At 48.3% G+C, this 23,670-nt stretch overlaps 1 protein-coding gene across 1 annotated transcript in view; it reads left to right on the top strand.

Moving 5' to 3' along the window:
- STAT1 (signal transducer and activator of transcription 1) overlaps window positions 1-23,670 on the top strand; it is a 1,171,385-nt gene that overhangs the window by 288,497 nt on the left and 859,218 nt on the right. Inside the window, exon 4 of the mRNA XM_068244925.1 lies at window positions 15,823-15,914. Coding sequence (XP_068101026.1) covers window positions 15,823-15,914 — 92 coding nt within the window. The remainder of the gene's footprint in view (window positions 1-15,822; window positions 15,915-23,670) is intronic.

Raw genomic sequence — 23,670 nt, 5'->3', positions numbered from 1 at the left:
CTTGCCGGTGAGGTGCTTGATTTGCGATAGCCTGACTCGCTGGAATTCAACGCTCCTCATGTTTGACCGCCTGCTTCAACAGGAGAAAGCCGTCAACGAGTATCTGTACAACTACAGTGAAAGATCATGCTCTGGGGAACTGGGGCTTTTCTGGCCGAAGTACTGGACACTCATGTGTAATACCTGCAGGCTCATGCGTCCATTTGAGGAAATAACAAACCCGGTGAGTCGCAGTGAAGGCACCATCAGCGACTTGATCCCATATGCTTTCTTCCTGGAGCGTGCCATGCGTAGAGTGGTGGATCAAGCTGTAGAGGAGCGTGATCAGGAAGAGGAGGAAGAGTTGTGGAAAACATCACCTTGCGGCATCATCAACACCTCACCTATCACATAAGAGGGGGGAGGAGGAGGAGTCGTCTAGGGAAGAGGAGTCAGAAGGTGTTTTTTTTTTATTAGAAGGTGGACGAACAACCGCAGCAGGCGTCGCAGGGGGCTTGTGCTGCTCAACTTTCCTGTGGTATTGTTCATGGCTGGGGGGGAGGAGGAGAACTTACCTGACATCATTGAGGAAGAGCAAGACGAGATGGCTAGTACATCAGCATCCGACTTTGTGCAGATAGGGTCTTTCATGCTTTCCAGCCTGTTGATGGACCCTCGTGAAAAAAACCTAAGGTGAATGACCTGTACTGGGTGGCAATGCTACTAGACCCTTGGTATAAGCACAAAGTGGCGGAGATGTTACCAAATCACCAGAAGGCAGAAAGGATGCAGCACTTGCGAAACAAGCTGGCAAGTATGCTTTACAGTGCGTTTAAGGGTGATGTCACAGCACAACGGAATAAAGGTCCCACTGCCAGTAATCTTTCTCCTCCTCCCATGTCCATGAAGGCAAGGACAGGATGCTCTAGCGATCTGATGGTGATTTCAGACATGCGGACATTCTTTAGTCCAACCCCTCGCCTTAGCCCTTCCGGATCCACCTTCCACCAACGCCTCGACCGGCAGGTAGCCGACTACCTGGCCTTAAGTACGGATGTAGACATTCTGAACAGCGATGAACCCCTGGGCTACTGGGTGCGCAGGCTTGACCTGTGGCCAGAGCTGTCACAATTTACCATCCAACTTCTGGCTTGCCCTGCCTCAAGCATCCTGTCAGAAAAGACCTTCAGCGCAGCTGGAGGCATTGTCAGTGAGAAGAGAAGTCACATAGGTCACAAAAGTGTTCAGTACCTCACCTTTATCAAAATGAATGAGGCACGGATCCCCGAGGGATACTGCCTGCCCGAAGACTAAGTCAGTCTCCACACAGCATCTCTGCCTGCACGCTGTGTGACTGCTTGCCCCAAGACTAAGTCGGTCCCCACACAGCATCTCTGCCTGCAGGCCACTTGACTGCCTTCTCCGCCGCCACTAACAGGGTCCAGGACTCTGGGTGGAATACTGCATTTTTAACTCCGCTGCTAGCAGCGGCCGCTATAATAGTGTCTGCATTTATACTGAACTGTCCTGTAGCAGCCTTCTTGCGGTGTCCGTCCATCTTGCCGTATTCTAACAGCCGCATGCAAACGTACACGTTAGCACCCCACCTTTTATGCTAGGCACACACCATACAATTTTCTGGCAGATTTACCTGAAAGATCGATTATTTCCAACATGTCTGATCTGAATTTAGATCGATTTTTGATTTTCCGTTTTTTGTTGTTTTTTTTCAAATTGTTTTTTTGAGCTTTTTTGTGTTTCAAAGTTTTTATTGAAAATTTTAAACATAAACAATGGATAACATAGGGAAAGAGACATACACCAACAGAGCTCATGAAGTACAATGCATCGGACACAGGGTGGCCATAGGTGATAAAGTAATAGCATAACCTGAATAACAAAACAAGTGTATAAAAGATGAGAGGGCTGGACACACTTTCAAGCTGGTGTGCTATACGTCACCCCGACTGGGGTAAACATGGGAGCCCAACTTTAATTGACGAGTCGTCCAATGTACCTCAACAAGAGGGGGGGGGGGGAGAGACCAGCAACACAAAGGGTAACTGGGAAGGGGCCAGTCTGGGCCAATAGGCCCGGTGAGGGAAGGGAAATAGTATCTATGGAGGGATAAGTGTACCTCAAAGGATCAGACCAACTATCTGGGGTATGCTGTGATGAGGGGTGGGTGCAGGAGCCGGCCTGGAGGGAGGACGGGCAGAAGGGGAAAGGCCGGTGTGAAAGGGAGCTTAGGAGGTTTGCTCGAGCAACGAGCGAAACCCCTGCAATTCAGGACTTAAGGGGGGGGGGGGGGGGCAGGGGTAGAGGTAAAGCTGAAGAGAAGAAAGAGAAGGAACTAAAAAGGAGAGAAAGAGAAAAGAAGGGGCCCATCTTAAAGCCTAGAGATTAGAATATCCTCCATGTTTGGGTGCTTGAGCTGGATCCAAGGTTCCCATATTTTCTCGAAGGACTTATGGGTATCCCGAAGTATGCTTGTGAGTTTTTCATTGACCATAAAAGAGTTCATTCTAGCCTTAACTTCCTCAAAGTTAACTGACGGCTTCTTCCAATTGTTTGCTATAGTCATAGTGGCCGCTGAAAATACTAGTCAGGCTTGTTTGTTTTGTTTAGCTGTTAATGAGTCGATTTTTGCATGCAATAAAGCTTGCCATGGATTTCTAGGGATTGTTTTATGAAATAGAGTGGACAACAGTTTAAAAACCCGACTCCAAAATCTGATGAGGCGGGGGCAAGACCACCAAGTATGCAGCATGTCCCCTGTCACTCTACATCCCCGGAAGCAAAAAGGGTTAGCTGAGGGAAAGGCCTTGGCTATTCTAGCTGGAACTAAGTACCACCTGGTCAAAATTGTATATGCCGATTCTATTGTGTGTAAATTATTGGAACATTTTAGAATCCTCTACCAGATGTCGAGCCAATTCTCTCTGTCTTTCGGCTCTGCTAGATCGGATTCCCACCTTCGCATGTATGCATGCTGGATAGGGCATTGAGGGCGGATTAAGAAGGCATAGATAGAGGAAATTAGACCTCGAGAATTAGGGCGGCGGAGGCAGATGTTCTCATAGGGAGTGAGATTTAACGGGAGGTCCCTATCTTTAATAAGCGTGGTAATCCAGTGACGCAGTTGAAAATAACGGAAAAATTCCGTTTTGGGAATTTGGTGCTTTTCCTGGAGCTCAGGCCACGAACAGACGCCTCTAGAAGTGAGAAGATGATCCACATGGGTTAGACCGTGTTCCGATCACCAGGAAAACGAGGCTGGGCAATCTAGGCCAGGGCGGAAAAGGGGGTTCCCTATGAGGGGTGATAATGGTAGATGGGGGGATTGTAGATTGGACGAGTATCGTACAGAGTCCCATATTTGGAGGCTATGCCTCAAGGGGGGGGGGGGGGGCTCATGGTAGGGGTTCTTAGCTTTGGGGGCCGCCACAATAGAGTGCTAGGGAGGAGAGGTGTACAATCAGGGATCTCCAGGAATACCCACAAAGGGGTTTCCTGGAGTTGGAAGAGCCGGGTAAGTTGGCTAATAGCAGCCGCTTTGGAGTAGGAGCTAATGTGGGGGACACTTAGACCGCCGTCTAATTTGTGGGCGTACATAGTTGATTTACGTACTCGGGGCCCTTTTGGCCCCAGATAAAAGTCATAATTCTACGCTGAAATATACGGAGGTAATGGTCAGGGACTTTAACTGGGAGGGTTCGAAAGTAGTACAATAGTTTAGATAGATATGTCATTTTAATGGAATTAATTTTGCCCAGCCAGGATAGGGGGCTAGTAGACCATTTAGTTGTCAGAGCAGTCAGTGATTTTAGGAGCGGAGGGTAATTAGCTAAGAATAGGGAGGAATATGAAGGTGTTAAGTTGATTCCCAGGTAAGGGAGTGTTTGCACCCAATGGAAGGGACTTGTCTCTTTAAGGGCTTCAAATCTCATTGAATCTAAAGAAATGTTCATTGCTTTAGACTTGGCAGCATTAATGCAAAGGCCTGAAATTTTAGCAAAAGTATCAAATGCTTTAAGTGCGTTAGGTATTGCAATAAGGGGCCGAGGGAGGAATAGGAGGGTATCGTCTGCAAACATTAATATTTTGTGGCTAATGCCAGCCCTCTCTACACCTTTGACATCTGTATTATCCCTGAGGTATCTAGCAAATGGTTCTAGAGCTAGGATAAAACGCAGGGGAGACGGGGCATCCCTGCCTCGTTCCTCTGCTGATCGGGAACACTTCGGAGTTATGTCCAAAGTAGCGTACCGAGGCGGTGGGGTGGGAGTAAATGCCTTCTACCCAGTTCAAGAAATTGGAGTCAAGGCCCCATCTGCAGAGAGCAAGCTTTAGGTAAGCCCAGGAAAGCATATCAAAAGCTTTGAAGATGTCAAGCGATAATGCCTCTCCAGGTATTTTATGGTATTGTAGATTATGGGTCAGAAGAATAGCCCTTCTGGTGGCATCCTCAGCTTGCCTACCTGGGACAAACCCCACTTGGTCCCTGTGGATGAGGGTGGGAAGGACTGTATTCAATTTCATGGCTAAGAATTTGCCCAGGAGCTTGAAGTCAATGTTGATTAGGGATATGGGGCGGAATTGATGGGTGCTATGGCAATCTTGGTCCTCTTTAGGGATCATGGAGATTGCGCTCTGAGCATATTATGGGGGAGTTTGCCTCCCCTGAGTTCATTGTAACATTTAGCCAGCGATGGGGCTATAAGTTCTGAAGTCTTTTTATAATACTGGGCTGAGAGGCCGTCCGGGCCACGGGATTTATTTGTTTTAAGTGTTTTTATGGCGGCTTGGACATCAAGGGTAGTGATAGGAGTGCTAAGGCGATCTGCCGTCTCAGGCGAGAGACTGGGAAGGGAGGTTTGGTCTAGAAATGCTATAATATCTCGCTCGGAGGCCTCGGATGGGTTGGAGTAAAGATCCGAAAGGAATTTGAAAAAGATGTCTACAATTTTACGGGGGTTAGCCGTGGTCTGGCCCGATTGGTCTCGTACTTTGAGTATAGTAGAGTGTAGGGGGCGGTTTTTTAGGGATCGAGCCAAGAGGGCAAGGGGTATGTTAGCGTTGTAATAGAACATCTGCCTCCGCCACCTCATCTGTCTCTCGACTTTATCTGTGAGGAGAAGATCCAGTTCTGTGCGGGCCTTATCCCTAATCAGTCTGTTAATGCGTGTAGGGGTTTGTTTCCAGTCCTGTTCCGCTTTTTCTAGTTTGATAGTGAGTTCCTCTATTTTAGAGTTTCTCTGGCGTTTAAGCTGACTTGCCTGGCCGATCAGGAAACCTCTGATAGTCGCTTTGTGTGCTTCCCATAATATCAGTGGGGAAGAAACCGAGCCATCATTATCTTCAAAATATTCTTTGATTCTATCCTTCAAATGGTTTAGGAGGTCTTCCCTGGAAAGCAAAGAATCATTAAGCCGCCAGAGGAACTCCCTGCGGAGAGGGGGTGAGGGTGAGCAGCAAATGGATATGGGAGAATGATCCGACCAGGGGGTATTATGGATTTTAGCAGCTGGGACCAGATGTAAACAGTGTTGCTGGACAAAGATGTGGTCAATGCGACGAAAACTATTGTGGGCGTGTGAGAAAAAGGTGAAGTCACGCACCGCGGGGTGGAGTTCCCGCCAAGCGTCGACAAGACCGTATCTGTCCAGCAGCTGTTTAATCTTAGTGCCCTGTATGTCAGAGGGATCTGTAGGAGAGTTAGAGATATGATTTTTCTGTCTGTCAATTTTGGGGTTCGTGTTGCCAGTGACAATTATCATGCCAGAGCCAGAAGTAAGAATAGAAGGTAGATTGGTGAGCGTTTGGGGCTTTTTTGAGCTTTTTTAGATTGATTTTTATAGAACTGAAAAAAAATCGATCAAAAACATTGAAAAAAAAGAGATCGAAAAATCTATCGAAATTTGGACCTGTTGGAAATAATCGATCTGGCAGGTAAATCTGCAAGAAAATTGTATGGTGTGTACCTAGCAATAGCTGTTCAGCTTTTAGTAAAAAACAAACAAAATAAAAAACTCTGACAGCAGAGTAGGTAGACAAAATACAGAGCAAAATGACAGCCTGCTGAAGTTTGCGAACGCGGTTCGCGATTCTAAGATCTGAGGTTCGCGACATCTCTATTTGGTTGGTGTTGGATCCGCTAACGTTTTCTAATCCTAACACACAATTGCTCAATGACCTAGTTTGTGAGCTTTGCGGTCTTTGGCATCAATAATTTGTATTGAAATGAAACAAATCTGAGTTGTGGCTCCACCCCCTTTTTTCTGAATTTGAACCCGTCACCCAATGACCAACTGTACCAGGTTTGAGGCTTGTACCATTAACAGTGCAAGAATGGAAGCAATTAAATATTGCCCTTGAAAAGCAATAGGTACATTTTGATTGGCTTTGTAGGCTCCACCCAGTTTTCTGAATATTAATCCTAGTCACCCAGTGACCAACTGTGCAATGTTTGCGAGCCCTACCATTAACAGTGTAAGAATAGCTGCAGTTTACATTTTCCCTGTGAAATTTGTATTTATCTCCGCCCACTGATGAACCGGCGTTGCCCGGGTATGTATTTGGCTGCACCCACCTTTTCTAACCCACAATTACTCAATGACCAAGTTTGTGAGCTTTGCGGTCTTTGGCATCAATAATTTACACTGATATGAAACACATCTGATTGGCTGTGGCTCCACCCCCTTTTCTGAATTTGAACCCCAGTCACCCAGTGACCAACTGTACCAAGTTTGAGGCTTGCGCCATTAACAGTGCAATAACAGCAGCAATTAAATATTCACCTTGAAAATCAATAGGTGAATTTGATTGGCTTTTGTAGGCTCCACCCACTTTTACAGACTATTAATCCCAGGCACCCACTGACCAACTGTGCAAAGTTTGAAAACCCTACCATTAACTGTAGAAGAATGTCTGCAGTTTACATTTTCCCAATGAAATTTGTATTTGTCTCCGCCCACTTTGTGGTTAATGGAATAAAAACTATCCTATGTGTTATTCCAGGTAATGTACTATGTGTGTGCCAAATTTCATTCAAATCCGATCAGCCATTTTTGCGTGATCGAGTAACAAACATCCGAATTTTCCCATTTATAATATTAGTAGGATATACATGTATACACATGTATATACATGTATATACATGTGTAATTACATAAAATACACTTTTCCTGCGTATAAAAGAAACATTTAATGTCCGCTTTAAATTTAGCCCCAACCCCAACATGCCCACCCCCACCTCCCCCAAAAAATCCCGTTTGCGGGTGGCCGCAGCATAAGCCTCAGGCTGCTGCCCCCTCCTCCCACCAATCAGTAGCCTCATTTTTGGCTGGCACTTCTCTTCAGCAAATAGAAGAGAGGCATCCAGCCGAGTGTGCTACGCCCCCACACAGCTCCTGCTTCCGTCCCTTCTAGCAAGGTGGCAAGGTGGAGGACCCAGGCGACAAGCAGAGCTAGCTATATATGGCAGGGGATCAGGCTGTAATGGAAGGCAGTGAGCACCGGCTTGTTACATACCGGAACGTAAGCACTGCAGCCTTTATCAGGGAGAACAGGAGGCAAGCACAGGGTAAGGCAGCACGGAACAGGGGGATGTTGCTGTCACTCTCCTAGTTTGCGCTTGTGGTGGGGATAGTGCAAGAAGCCTGGCAATGAGAAAACACTGAGATGTGCCGCACTGCGGGCTGAGGGAAACCCGATCAAGAGCCACTCAAGCAATACCAGCCAGGGGAGGAGGAGAAAGCCTGCCGCTGCTGTAGCCCATATTTTTCGGCTGCAGTAGGGCGCCCCTTTGTAGCCCATATTTTTTCGGCTACAAGGTTTTTGGCTACAGTAGGGCACCCTTTTGTAGCCCATATTCTTTATTCGGCTACAAGGTTTTCGGCTGCCGTAGAGCACCCCTTTGTAGCCCATATTTTTTATTAGGCTACAAGGTTTTTGATTCTGCTACAAAAGGGCGCCCCTTTGTAGCCCATATTTTTTATTCAGCTCCCAGATTTTCGACTACAAGGGTTTTGCTTCTGCTACAAAAGGGCACCCTTTTATAGCAGGCACCACCAGGGGAGTCTTAGTGTTAGGCACCACCTCGGGGTCTTAGGGTCAGGCACCACCAGGGGGGTCTTCGGGTTAGGCAACACCTGGGGGGTCTTAGGGTTAGGCACTACCAGGGGAGTCTTGGGGTTAGGCACCACCTGGGGGGTCTTAGGGTTAGGCACCACCGGGGGGTTAGGGTTAGGGGAGGGTTCTTTGTGAGAGTAGGGAGAAGTTAGGTCGTAGTAATCACCAGGGGCTGTCTTATGGTTAGGCACTACCAGGGAGGGGTTAGGGTTAGGCACCACCAGAGAGGGGTTAGGCACCACCAGGGGGGTTAGGGTTAGGCACCATCAGGGGAGGGTTCTGTGTGAGAGTAGGGAGAAGTTAGGTCATAGTAATCACTTTTCTCAGCTATATCTAGAGCCCTTTTATAGCCCAACAAATTTTGCCTATAACAGTGCTGCCCTGCAGAGGGCTGCCACACAGTGCTGCCCTGCAGAGGTCTGCCACACGCGTCTATTTGAAAAGGGCGCCTGGAAAAAAGGGCGCCTGGTGTAGCTCATATACCAACTTCGGCTACAAAGGGCGCCTGGTGTGGCCCATATACCAACTTCGGCAACAAAGGGCGCCTGGTGTAGCCCATATATTCCAAATTTGGCTACAAAGGGCGTCAGTGTAGCCCATATATGTCAAATTCTGCTACAAAGGGCTTTTGGTGTAGCCCATATATGCCAAATTAGGCTACAAAGGGAGCCTGGTGTAGACCATATATGCCAAATTCGGCTACAAAGGGCACCTGGTGTAGCCCATATATAAAAACACACGATTGGTTCACACGATGGCCAGGGGCCCCGGACCTCTCTCACTGGCCGGGGCCCCAAGGCCAACACGCGATACCTGGAGGGCAGTGCAGGTGGGCCTGGACCTCTCACACCCAGGCTCTGGACTTCTCACATCCAGAAAACCCACCAACACTGCCTCCATACTGAATGCTAAATTCAACACACACAAGCAATAGAACACAGCAGTACATGCATCCAGGTACATTTAAAAGTGGTCAGCAGGTGCTCGTCAGCCAATCAGGATGCACTGTCATACACCCTTTACCTGCCATACCACATCTAGCAGCCATTAGCATTCAGGTGGGAGGGTTCAGTTGGACGCCATCGCAAGATTGCGTCGCTAGCAGGACCGCCCCGTGCAGGCATCCCTCCCACAGGGGTCCCTCCCTAACCGCTCACCTGTCCGCCATGTCCTAGAGCTGAAAGAAAACGTTTAAAAACACACGATTGGTTCACACGATGGCCAGGGGCCCGGACCTCTCTCACTGGTCGGGGCCCCAAGGCCAACACGCGATACTTGGAGGGGAGTGCAGGTGGGCCTGGACCTCTCACACCCAGGCTCTGGACCTCTCACATCCAGAAAACCCACCAACACTGCCTCCATACTGAATGCTAAATTCAACACACACAAGCAATAGAACACAGCAGTACATGCATCCAGCTACATTTAAAAGTGGTCAGCAGGTGCTCGTCAGCCAATCAGGATGCACTGTCATACACCCTTTACCTGCCATACCACATCTAGCAGCCATTAGCATTCAGGTGGGAGGCTTCAGTTGGACGCCATCGCAAGATTGCGTCGCTAGCAGGACCGCCCCGTGCAGGCATCCCTCCCACAGGGGTCCCTCCCTAACCGCTCACCTGTCCGCCATGTCCTAGAGCTGAAAGAAAACGTTTAAAAACACACGATTGGTTCACACGATGGCCAGGGGCCCCGGACCTCTCTCACTGGTCGGGGCCCCAAGGCCAACACGCGATACCTGGAGGGGAGTGCAGGTGGGCCTGGACCTCTCACACCCAGGCTCTGGACCTCTCACATCCAGAAAACCCACCAACACTGCTAGATGTGGTATGGCAGGTAAAGGGTGTATGACAGTGCATCCTGATTGGCTGACGAGCACCTGCTGACCACTTTTAAATGTAGCTGGATGCATGTACTGCTGTGTTCTAGTGCTGCAGGGCAGCACTGTGCGTGGCAGACCTCTGCAGGGCAGCACTGTGCGTGGCAGACCTCTGCAGGCAGCACTGTGCGTGGCAGACCTCTGCAGGGCAGCACTGTGCGTGGCAGACCTCTGCAGGGCAGCACTGTGCGTGGCAGACCTCTGCAGGGCAGCACTGTGCGTGGCAGACCTCTGCAGGGCAGCACTGTGCGTGGCAGACCTCTGCAGGGCAGCACTGTGCGTGGCAGACCTCTGCAGGGCAGCACTGTGCGTGGCAGACCTCTGCAGGGCAGCACTGTGCGTGGCAGACCTCTGCAGGGCAGCACTGTGCGTGGCAGACCTCTGCAGGGCAACACTGTGCGTGGCAGACCTCTGCAGGGCAGCACTGTATGTGGCAGACCTCTGCAGGGCAGCATTGTGTGTAAGTTCAGGAGCCTTATGCAGCAATCACCTTCTTCAGCTATGTTTCTCTCCTTTCGAAATTCACAAGAAGTTTCCTAAAAAGCCTGCTACTGACTCCACCCCCTGACTCTGCCCCCTACCCGTCCAACCCTTGGGGTGTCCAGATTTTTTGATCATTTTGTCCAGGAAAAATAAGAGATTGGATTGGCAACCCTGCTATGTAATAATTCACACTGCTCACTGCAGCACACTAAGCACATTGCAATAGCTTCTTTCTAAATGTGTGAAGATGCTTCAGGCATTCTCAGACCAAAGTGGGATTAGACTACCCAAACTTTTATGTAAGTACCATAGTACTGTGCTCCCCTGCCTCCTCTGCTAAAGTGACTTGTCAGCCGTTACCACGGTACTACTATTCAACAGGGGAGGTGGGCGAGCACCGCGAGGAGGCCAGCAGAGAGCTTTTACTTGCCTGCAATTATTTTATTAGACGATTACCAGAGCAGTACAACTTGTCTGCATTGAAAGTAATTGTTTTTACACATAGGGAATGCTTTCAGTTTTCTTTAATGTTCCTTAGAGTAGGCACTTTAATATTAGTTTAGGGAGTGTACACCTACTTTAAAGGGAACCTGAACCGAGTAAGATTATTTAAAATAAACATATGACGTAGCTGCAAATGAATATTACATACTAACCTCACCGTCAGTTCCTCTCAGAAGCTCACCATTTTCTTCTTACAATGATCCCTTCCAGTTCTGACAATATTTTGTCAGAACTGAAATTTACCAGTTGCTGTCAGTTATGTAGCAACGAAGAAAAAGTAGTGTGGCACTTCCCCTTTAATACGTGATATTAATAGTGAAAAAGCGTTGCTGATGGTGGCACAAGCTGACAATGCACACTACAACCTGCAATCTCCTTATTTAGTGCCTGACGTGTGCTCCGCTGATGTATCGTAACAGAAGAAAGTTCACGACAATTGTATGTGCAAAGAGAAGAGAAGCGTGCACCTTCCGTCTTAAACTGTGGTATATTTATTGATCCACGTTTGCAGCATAAAATGGTGAATATCGGAGATAAACCCATCTATAACATTTTTGATAACAAGATCATGAAAACTGCCAATCATACGTTACAACATTACAGCAATTGATTCCACCTCCCAATAGCAACAAACATGCTGCAGGAGGCATGCTCCAACATCTGCAGAACCTCCAACGTATCCCTCAAATGAGAGGACACCCCCTTATGGAGGGGGCGCAGGAGATGGTCGAGGTACCTGGACAGCCTCTCCGTAAGAGACCCACATCCAGAGACTATGGGACGTCCCGGTGGAGCGGACACAATATGTGGTGTATGTAATACTTTGCCCTTGTAGACGGTATCATATTGGGCAAACGACACATTGCCTAAAAAAGAGAATAGGAGAACATTTGTGTTCAATTAAGAGTGGAAAAGGTTGTGCCCGTTTTATCTCCCATATACGTGATGAACATGGTGGCCTCACCACAGGAATCAGGTTTGCAGGTCTGGAGACAGTAGAATTCCCCAGAAGAGGTGGGGACAGGGATAAAATGCTTCTTAGGAAAGAAACCAAGCTCATCCTCCTCACACAGGCCTTAGGCCCTTTAGGCCTCAATGATAATATTGAGTTATCTTGCACGATAGATCCTTGATAAAAAGATATTAATTGTGTAGTTTGTCTCTTAATAGGCAGTGGGCCGGTAGGCAACCTCCTGCAGCATGTTTGTTGCTATTGGGAGGTGGAATCAACTGTTGTAATGTTGTAACGTATGATTGGCAGTTTTCAAGATCTTGTTATCAAAAATGTTATAGATGGGTTTATTCTTCCCTTCTTTTTCCTCCCCTTGTGTTCCCCTCCCTCTCCCCCCTCCCCTTTTTCACTTATGTTTATCTCTTTCCCGATTGTTCGGGACGTTTTATATAGGGTGACTTATAGATGTGACCCCATGAGTATGTGGTCGGTGTTTTCTGTGGCCCCAGGGCTTTATTGTGCACTGCACTATATCACAGTAAGCCTATTGTGCGGTTGATGAGCCTCCTCGCTGCCGATCTATGTGCCTGCATAGATTGTATTGCTCGCACATGAAAAGAGGCTGTTGAGTCCAATGTTAAACAATACCTCCATTTGGGGGTTAGCGCACTCTGCTGGAGGTTTCTCTCCACGCATCTTGCTACTCAGGGCAGCACTACCGGATTGAGGTATGTTGCGCCCGTGGGTCGCATGATATGTGCGTTGTGCGTTCCATTGAGGTGGTACACATTATGAGACTTACAGGTGGTTTTTACATTGGACCTTTCCGGCCTCCGTCCGGCAGCAGGGGGGCGCGCCCTCCGCACAGTTGAGCTCCTATCACAAAAGGCGAGGTGACGCGGCGGAAGGGGACTGAGCCTTCTGCCCTTATTCCCCTGGTGAGTCCAGCTTCACTTCATACTTTGGAGTAAATTCCCTTATAGCAGAATTCACTAGACAATCAGCAACAGTCATTTGACAGTCCAAATTCCAGGGTGTGAAAGATCTGTCTTTGGCAATGCCCCTAATTTTCAGTTGGATTTGTATCAAGAAGAGGCTGGCCACTGGGAGCTAAGCAGACGTGAGTGGCACTGACAATTAGCAGAGATGTGGGTGCACATCTGGCTATGGGGAGTGGTGCTGTCTCACACTGGGGGCCCACCTGGCTATTTATACTAGAAGGGGCTATACTGGGGAGGGGAGTGATACTGGGGAGCGGGGTGATACTGGGGAGGGGGCTTATATGGGGGTCAACCACTTTTTCCTGATTTCTGAAGGAAAAGTGGGTACCTCGGCTTATATGCGGGTCGGCTTATATGCGAGTATATACGGTAAATCATATTGCCTTTTGGCGTAATTGAACTGTGCAAAGAACAAGACAATAGGATAAAAGTGCAATGCTTAAAAGATTGTTCATAGGCAAAAGTGCAGTGCTTATCACATTCAATAGAAGGGGTCTAAAGTGCTACATCATGTATCCTATGCAGACACAAAAAAAGCATTCAGCAGGCTCTCTGCCAAGAGTAGCCTCTTACCTGGTTCAGGTCCATAAAGCATGTGAGCGCCTCTGTGAGGATGGGCTTCATGTTGAGTTCTATATATAAAAAAGCTATGTCTAGCAAGTGGCCAATGGGAGCGCGACACGCATGCAGCGTACACGCCCCCATGGTCACCAGCCAAACACAAAATGGGGGCGGGTGCGACGTTAACGTCACATTAGTGGTGGCGGCCATTTCTTTGGTGGAACTAATATACATGTATGGAGAGTGCAGTGAAAAAGGTCACATCATAGGTGGCGGCCATATTTTTGGTTGGAAACAATGTAAGGTGTGGAGAAAAAGTCACATCATTGGTGGCGGCCATATTTTAGGTTGGAAACACTGCTGTGATGAGGTCGCATTACCCTTGGTGGCCATCTTTAAGGTTTTAAAGTGTCACACTCAAAATAAAAGGTTTATGAAATAGAGGTCAAGTACAGTAGAAAAGAAAAGGGAAAAAATTGGATCATAATAATAAATTAATAAAAAATAAATAAATAAATTAAAAAAAATAAAAACAAATATATACACACACACACATATATATATATATATATATATATATATATATATATATATATATATATATAAATATATATATATATATATATATATATATATATATATACATACATATACACATATATACACTCACACACATAAACATGAAACTACATACACATATATATGGGGAAGGGGCAAATAGGAAGATAAGGTGATTTGGGTATATGAAGGGATTATTTTGGGCACAAATGGGTTGCAGCGCTTTTAAATAAAAACCTAAAAACAATAACACCAAAAGCAAGCAGTAATTTAATAAAAGGAAGAAAGCAAAATTCACTAAAAGAGAGCGACAATAAAATTAAAAGGTCTTTTCCAAGACCTCGTTGAGCCCATCGGGCACCAAACTTCTGATAATTTGTATCCAATACATCTCCCGAAGTGCCGAAGTGCCATGATACGCTGTGCAGGGGAAAATTATTGATAATGTTGCGTTTATGTTGTCCTATTCTAGTACGGATGGTTTGTGTTGTACGGGTTGTGGTCCATATCTGTGGCTTATTGATATGCATGCTTGTAGATGCATGCAGTTTCCACAACACAGGGTTTTTTTATCTTAAAAATACCGAGTTGCTTCGCATAAATTTGTATTCACATTTTTATATTTTTGAGCTAATGGTCCATATCTGTGGTATATTGATTTGCATGCTTGTATCTGTTACAGTTTTATATACTCCTGTACTGCCTGATGAAGCGGGACTGTTGACCGCGAAACGCGTTGCGATTTTATGGAGCTGTGAATAAATTGTATATTTTTTTTTACTCTGCATTTGAGTAAATGTCCACTACCAGAGGGACTTACCTCCCACCTCGACTTCCCTCTTTTTATTATTTTTAGAACATTGTTTTACTCTGCTCGGCGCCTCTGTTCGTACATATTACAGCACGATTAAGTCCATCCCTGGTGGAGAGGTTCTTTCCCCATTTTCCTATCTACAGAAAGCGACTTTTATACCTGAGTGGGGTCAGGTACTAATACTCCCCACCTGCCTGTCAAGTGGTTACCTGATGGTAACCCACCTTTGTGAGTATAAGAACCTTTGACATTACATTATATATTGAGCTTACCAGACAATATTGCACTATTGGGCTCTTGGTGTCCTCTGTTTTGTTTTTACAAGTGTACTGACCAGGAAGCTGTTATGGGGTAATGGCCATATTTAAAATGGAGGACAGAGACTTCCATCGATCATAGTGGACTAATGGGACGCAGGAGAGGAGAAAGAGATTGAGGAGTGAACTGCACAAAAGGTAAGTATGACCTGTGTATGGTTATTTTGACTTTTTATTTTCAGTTCAGGTTCTCTTTAAAGGGAACCTAAACTCAGAGGAATATGAATGTTTCCTTTTAAACAATACCAGTTGTCTGGCAGCCCTGCTGATCTCTTTGGCTGCTGCAGTGGCTGAATAACAGACCTGAAACAAGCATGCAGCTAATCCAGTCTGACTTCAGACAGAGCACCTCATCTGCATGCTTGTTCAGGGGCTGTGGCTAAAAGTATTAGAGACACATGATCAGTCAGCAGGAGAGTCAAGCAACTGGTATTATTTTAAAAGAAAAAATCCATATCCTTCTCCGTTTAGGTTCCCTTTAATCAATAATTGTGAGACCATGGAATCATAAAATACTTAGGACATTTATAAGGCTAATGTCTCCTCAAGCACAAAGCACATTGTAAATTCCTTGTCTTTACATGCATTAAGGTTTCTTACTTACTGTTTAGTTAAGAAAATTTACAAATTTTGCTTTGCAGAAAATGAACATAATGGGATTGCACAAAACGAGCTTAAGCAGGAAAAGCTGATTTTAACAAATATGTCAATTACTGTGAATCTACGGAGAAAGGTATGGGTATATTTTTTGTTTTGTGATTTCGTTATATATTTAATTGAACTGTGTTAATATAAAAGACAAATTGTTATAATTGTTTTTTCCACTAAATTCAGGAACCACTAGAGTGGGGCCGAACCTCCGATTTTAGGTTCGCGAACCGGGTTCGCGAACTTCCGTGTAAGGTTTGGATCGCGGAAAAGTTCGCGAACCGCAATAGACTTCAATGGGGATGCGAACTTTAAAAAAAAAAATTATGCTGGCCACAAAAGTGATGGAAAAGATGTTTCAAGGGGTCTAACACCTGGAGGGGGACATGGCGGAGTGGGATACATGCCAAAAGTCCCGGGGAAAAATCTGGATTTGACGCAAAGCAGCGTTTTAAGGGCAGAAATCACATTGAATGCTAAATGACAGGCCTAAAGTGCTTTAAAACATCTTGCATGTGTATATATCAATCAGGTAGTGTAATTAAGGTACTGCTTCACACTGACACACCAAACTCACCGTGTAATGCACCGCAAACAGCTGTATGTGTAGTGACGGCCGTGCTGGACTGGTGCGCACCATGGCGAGAGTGCAGATTTTGGTGGCTTTATAGCCCATATGGTCGCCTGGCTGATGTAGCTGAATGACAGAACAGTGACTGTCCAGCTGATCAAATTTGGTCTGACCACAATGAGGCAACGACCTTATTATCGTGGGTGTGCCCCCCGAGACACTCATCTAGGCGCCTGTCATTGCTTCATTGTGATACGCAAGCCCCTTCACCAGGGCAAGGTAATGATCACGAAGGGGAATGGGCGCATGTACATGCCTTTTCTTTTGTTGTTGCAGCTGCCCGGCAGTGCAGCCAGAAAAATTAGGCAATCATGTACACGCACCAGAAAAATTATTACAGCGGCCGCTGCTAGCAGCGGCCTAAAAAATTCAGCAATCCGCCTGGAGTCCCGGACCCTGTTGGTGGTGGCGGAGAAGGTAGTCAAGCGGCCTGCAGGCAGACATGCTGTGTGGAGGGACTGGGAGCGACTTAGTCTTCTTGGGGCAGGCCAGGCAGCCAGTCACACGGCGTGCAGGCAGAGATGCTGTGTGTGCGGGGACTGACTTAGTCTTGGGGCGGGCAGCAGCCCTCCGGGATTCATGCCTCATTCATTTTGATAAAGGTGAGGTACTTAACAGTTTTGCGACTTAGGCGACTTCTCTTCTCAGTGACAATGCCTCCAGCTGCGCTGAAGGTCCTTTCTGACAGGACGCTTGCGGCAGGGCAGGAGAGAAGTTGGATGGCAAATTGGGACAGCTCTGGCCACAGGTCAAGCCTGCACACCCAGTAGTTCAAGGGTTCCTCATCGCTGTTCACAGCAGTGTCTACATCCACACTTAAGGCCAGGTAGTCGGCTACCTGCCGTTCCAGGCATTGGTGGAGGGTGGATCCGGAAGGGCTACGGCGAGGCGTTGGACTAAAGAACGTCCGCATGTCCGACATCACCATGAGATCGCTGGAGCGTCCTGTCTTTGACTGCGTGGACACGGGAGGAGGATTAGTGGCAGTGGTACCTTGCTGGCGTTGTGCTGTCACATCACCCTTAAAGGCATTGTAAAGCATAGTTGACAGCTTGTTCTGCATGTGCTGCATCCTTTCCACCTTCAGGTGAGTTGGTAACAGGTCCGCCACTTTGTGCCTGTACCGAGGGTCTAGTAGTGTGGCTGTGAGAAAACGCGGAAGAGCCGCCGCCATGAGCCAGCGGTCGGCGGCTCTTTCCGCGTCCAGTGGCCGCACACACGGGGAGGCAGCCGCCTCCTCCCAGCATGAGGCGGCTGTCCCCGTGGAGAGGCAGGCTGAGCGCCGGGTGCGGCGGTCGGCACGCATGTCCCCGCTGCGGAGACTCCGCAGAGCGGGGCTGCTGGGGCTGGGACTCGTAGTCCCTCAAAGTTTAGAGTGACGCGCGCGCGCGCACTCAGGAAGTAGATATGCCTGTCAAGATGAGTCAGCTGACCAGGCTGGTCAGCTGACTCTGGCTCCACTCCCCATTGGTCCAGTGCTTGGGGTGGAGCTGGAGAAGTATATGTGTATATATACTGCTGGCTGTTCACTTGCTCCTTGTCTGGCGTTGCGTTCACATATGTGGGAGAACCCAGATCCGTAGTTAGATCCGTTAGTGTGCCGGGACCAGCTGGAGCTGTAATCCTACACTAAGCTAGATTCTGTTGATAGCTTAAAGTACTAGTTTGATTGTGATTATCTGTTATGACCTTTGCCTGCCTCGACTATCCTCCTGAACTCGGACCTTGTACCTCGCTATATCTGATACCCCGTTGCTGAACCCTGCCTGTACTTTGACTCCGCCTCTGCCTCCTGATTTTGTACCCCGATATTTCTGACACCCCGTTGCCGAACCCTGCCTGTACTTTGACTCCGCCTTTGCCTACTGATATTGTACTTATCTGTCCGTCTGTTTACGACCTGGCTTGTCCGACCTCGAGAACCGACCTCACGATTGGAGGCGGTTCCCCGTCCTGTTAGTGACACTCCCGCCTGAGTGTCACTTTCGGACTTCCCTTCCCTCTGTCAGTCTGACTCCTCCCGTCTTGGAGAGCTCAGACCTGCGGAAGGGATCTGTGCAGTGCTCCTTGCTGCACTGAGGCTTGTCCTCTATATTACTGTTGCACCAATCACAACACTCTACTCAGGTGACCAGAGGTTAGCTAGTATATTGGATTATCGGTGATACTGCAGATCACATATAATCTGGTATACGTCTGTATTTCCCGTGATACTGCAGATCACCGGTAATCAGATCTCTCTGTGCTTCACCGAGCGTTACAGAACGCCAGACCACAAAACCGATGGAATCACGCGCTGATCTTCTGACTGTGCTTGCCACTTCGGTGGATAACATTCATCAAGCACTGGGCCAGCACAAAGCCTTAATCGATGCTCTATCAGGCTCTGTGAAAACCCTCCAGACGTCAGTCAACTCAGTGCGATCCCCTCATAGTGAGGACATACGTATGCCTGTACCTGATAAATTTTCCGGCCACAAGTCTGACTTCCGGAATTTCAGGAGTAGAGTGTTGTCGTATTTCGAGTTAAGACCCCGATCCTCGGGGACTGAGACCCAACGGGTCATCTTCATTAAGACTTTGTTGACTGGGGACTCCCAGTCCTGGGCATATAACCTGCCTCCTACCGATACCGCTCTGACCTCGGTAGAGGAATTCTTTAAGGCCATGGCCATAATCTACGACGACCCTGACCTTGCTGCGTCCTCAGAGCGGAAGCTCAAACTTTTGCGGCAAGGCAGAGGTTCGGTCGAGGATTATGCGGCGGAGTTCCGTAGGTGGTCAGTCACCCCCTAGATTTGATAACTTCGCCCTAATGGATTATTTTTTGTCTGGGTTGACGGAGGAGGTTTCCGACTTAATGTTAACCGTACCCGAGCCCAAGACAGTTGATGAGGCCATATCATCGGCCATTCGAGTAGATCGCAGGCTACGCCATCAGAGACAGGCCAGGGGCAGTCACCGTGTCAGGGTGACTTCGTACGCGGCACCGGTTGCTGCATCCTCTGTAACAGCATCTCCGCCTGTCTCACCCTTTCCGGCCTTGCCTCCACCAGAGCCGATGCAAATTGGTCGATCAAAACTGACCCAGGTGGAGCGAAGGCGGAGGATGACGGAACAACTGTGCCTATACTGTGCAGAAGCAGGACATAGGGTGCGAAACTGCCCCAACAGGGCGGGAAACGGGTCTGCCTAGGAGTAGTGGGGGGTGACACCCTAGGCACACAAACCTCACCCCTTAAAGAGAAAAAATTACTTCTCCCTTGTACGGTTACATGGGATAAGTCTGTCGCCACTGAAGCTTTTATTGACTCCGGCTCAGCGGCTAACTTTATGAATTTTGAGTTTGCTCAGGAGTTGGGTCTACCACTCACTCCCGTGAGACCCTCCATTCAGGTCACGGCAGTTGACGACTCCCCTTTGCAGCGGAATCGTCCCCTGTCACAGACTCCGCTGGTGAAGCTCACCATAGGGGTATTGCACGGGGAGCAGTTACAATTTTTTGTTTTACACATGTCCACCTCCACTATTATCCTAGGCATGCCTTGGTTGCAGGTTCATTCCCCGCAGATAGACTGGGCCACAGGACAGTTGACAGCATGGTCACCTCATTGTTTCCAGCAGTGTTTGGGGAGACTGACAATAGGTCTAACTAAGGTACAGGTGGAGGGTATACCGGAACAATACTCTGATTATGCCGATGTGTTTTGTCCCAAGGCCGCGGATAAATTACCCCCGCATCGGCCATTTGACTGTCCCATTGACCTTCGTTCCGGTTGTATGCCTCCTCGAGGCCATTTATATAACTTATCTGGCCCCGAGAAACTCGCCATGCAGGAGTACATCCGTGAGAACTTGGCAAAGGGCTTCATCAGGCCGTCCCGGTCGCCCGCTGGGGCAGGCTTCTTTTTTGTTAAAAAGAAAGACGGGGGTTTACGGCCTTGCATCGATTATCGTGGCCTCAATAAAATCACAGTGAAGAATCGCTACCCGTTACCACTCATAGACGATTTGTTCACACAGGTCACTGAGGCTAGGATATTTTCTAAGCTGGATTTACGGGGGGCATACAACCTGGTGCGTATAAGGAAGGGCGATGAATGGAAGACGGCCTTCAATACCCCTGATGGGCACTACGAGTATAGGGTGATGCCATTCGGTTTATGTAATGCCCCGGCCGTCTTCCAGGAACTCATTAATGAGGTTTTTCGGGAGGTGTTGGGAAAGTTCGTTTTAGTCTATCTAGACGACATTCTCATTTTCTCTAACAACCTCCCAGAACACAGAACCCATGTCAGGATGGTACTAGACAAACTGAGGCAGAATCTGTTATACGCCAAACTCGAGAAATGTATTTTTGAGGTCACGTCGGTTGCCTTTCTGGGGTATATAATCTCCACCTCAGGTTTGTCTATGGACCCTGCCAAGGTCTCCGCGGTCCTGGAATGGCCGCAGCCGGTGGGGTTAAAATCATTGCAACGGTTCTTGGGGTTTGCGAACTACTATAGAAGGTTTATTAAAGGGTACTCCACAGTAGTCGCCCCTCTCACTAGCCTTACTAAAAAAGGGGCAGACACCACTCAGTGGTCTCCCGAGGCCTTACAGGCTTTTTCTAAATTAAAGGGGTTGTTCTGCTCAGCACCGATAATCAGGCACGTGGACACTTCTTTTCCGTTTATTGTTGAGGTAGACGCCTCGGAGATCGGGGTGGGGGCTGTGCTGTCCCAGCGTTTTGGTCTTCAGGGTAGACTGCACTCGTGTGCCTATTTCTCCAGAAGGTTCTCTCCGGCAGAGAGAAACTACGACATAGGCAACAGGGAGCTCCTGGCCATCAAATTGGCCTTCGAAGAGTGGCGTCATTGGCTAGAGGGGGCTGAGCACACTATCACGGTTTATACCGACCACAAAAACCTGGAATACATCGAGGGGGCTAAAAGGTTAAGTCCAAGGCAGGCTCGATGGTCGCTATTTTTCTCAAGATTTACATTTTTGATCACGTATACGCCAGGTAGTAAGAATACCAAGGCAGACGCACTCTCTAGGTGTTTTGAGCCGGAGACAGCACAGCCCTCTGTTCCCGAGACCATTGTCCCACGAAGTGTGGTGTTAGCCGCCACCGAGACTTGGGAGGACTGGAAAGAGACCTTGAGTCCTTTTCAGCAGGATGTCCCGGAAGGGAAGCCAGACGGGGTATTATTTGTTCCGTTACCATTCCGTCTCCAGATCTTGGAGATGATTCACTCTCATCAGAACGCGGGACATCCTGGAGCGTCTAGAACACAAGATCTCGTGGCCAGATGTGCATGGTGGCCTTCGCTAGCCGCGGACTGCAAAGAGTTTGTCAGGGAATGTGCCGTGTGCGCGAAAAGCAAGCCCTCCCGGCTGGCATCTGTGGGTACTTTGCAGCCTTTGCCCACCCCGAGTGAACCATGGACCCACTTGTCCATGGATTTTGTGGGAGAGCTTCCGAGATCTGAAGGCATGTCAGTTATTTGGGTGGTGGTTGACCGTTTTAGTAAGATGGCCCACTTCGTGCCTCTGAAAGGACTCCCCTCGGCCCAGGAACTGGCCGATTTATTTATCACCCATGTCTTCAGACTGCATGGCATTCCAGAAGACATAGTTTCCGATCGGGGAGTCCAGTTTGTTTCGAAATTTTGGAGGGCATTCTGTCACCAAATGGGCATGAAATTGTCATTTTCCTCAGGGTACCACCCACAGACAAATGGCCAGACGGAGAGGGTCAACCAGTCGTTAGAACAATTTCTGAGATGCTACGTTGCCGAGGCACAGAATGATTGGGTTAAATATTTACCGTATGCAGAATTTGCCCACAATAACTTAAAGAGTTCATCCTCAGGTTTCTGTCCATTTCAGATTGTGACAGGGAAACTGCCTAAATTCTCCCCATTGTCAGTTGCGGCCACTCCGTTCCCAGCCTTGGAGGCCTGGCAAAGGTCGTTTAAGGACATGTGGTGGACCATCAAGAATAATCTTGTGAAAGCATTCCAGAGTCAGAAAGGTCAGGCTGACAAAAGACGCTCGTTGGAGTGGAAATTCCAACCAGGAGATTTGGTTTGGGTCTCAACCCGTCACCTGACCCTAAAACAACCCTCTGATAAACTTGGTCCCAGGTTCGTGGGTCCGTTCCCAGTTACCAGGAAGATCAACGATGTCACATATACCGTTGATCTTCCCACCAGCATGCGCGGAGTAAGGTCTTTCCACGTATCACTTCTCAAACCCGCAGTCCAGGTGGGTCCCACTCCTCCTCCTCCTGTCTTAGTCGATGCCCAACCTGAGTATGAGGTGGAAAAGATCATAGATTCACGTACTGTACAGAACTCGGTACAGTATCTCGTACATTGGAAGGGGTACGGGATTGAGGAGAGGCAATGGGTACCTGGGAACCGCATGCATGCGGACGAGTTAGTGAAGGAATTTCATGCTGTACATCCAGGAAAACCTGGAGGGAGCTGTCCGGAGTCCACTCCTCGGGAGGGGGGGGTACTGTGAGAAAACGCGGAAGAGCCGCCGCCATGAGCCAGCGGTCGGCGGCTCTTTCCGCGTCCAGTGGCCGCACACACAGGGAGGCAGCCGCCTCCTCCCAGCATGAGGCGGCTGTCCCCGTGGAGAGGCGGTCGGCGCGCATGTCCCCGCTGCGGAGACTCCGCAGAGCGGGGCTGCTGGGGCTAGGACTCGTAGTCCCTCAAAGTTTAGAGTGAGGCGCGCGCGCGCACTCAGGAAGTAGATATGCCTGTCAAGATGAGTCAGCTGACCAGGCTGGTCAGCTGACTCTGGCTCCACTCCCCATTGGTCCAGTGCTTGGGGTGGAGCTGGAGAAGTATATGTGTATATATACTGCTGGCTGTTCACTTGCTCCTTGTCTGGCGTTGCGTTCACATATGTGGGAGCACCCAGATCCGTAGTTAGATCCGTTAGTGTGCCGGGACCAGCTGGAGCTGTAATCCTACACTAAGCTAGATTCTGTTGATAGCTTAAAGTACTAGTTTGATTGTGATGATCTGTTATGACCTTTGCCTGCCTCGACTATCCTCCTGAACTCGGACCTTGTACCTCGCTATATCTGATACCCCGTTGCTGAACCCTGCCTGTACTTTGACTCCGCCTCTGCCTCCTGATTTTGTACCCCGATATTTCTGACACCCCGTTGCCGAACCCTGCCTGTACTTTGACTCCGCCTTTGCCT

The sequence above is a fragment of the Hyperolius riggenbachi genome, chromosome 7 (assembly GCF_040937935.1).
Source record: "Hyperolius riggenbachi isolate aHypRig1 chromosome 7, aHypRig1.pri, whole genome shotgun sequence".
NCBI lineage: Eukaryota > Metazoa > Chordata > Amphibia > Anura > Hyperoliidae > Hyperolius > Hyperolius riggenbachi.
The sequence above is the reverse complement of the archived record's forward strand: the minus strand, read 5'-3'. Positions and strand labels throughout refer to the sequence as shown.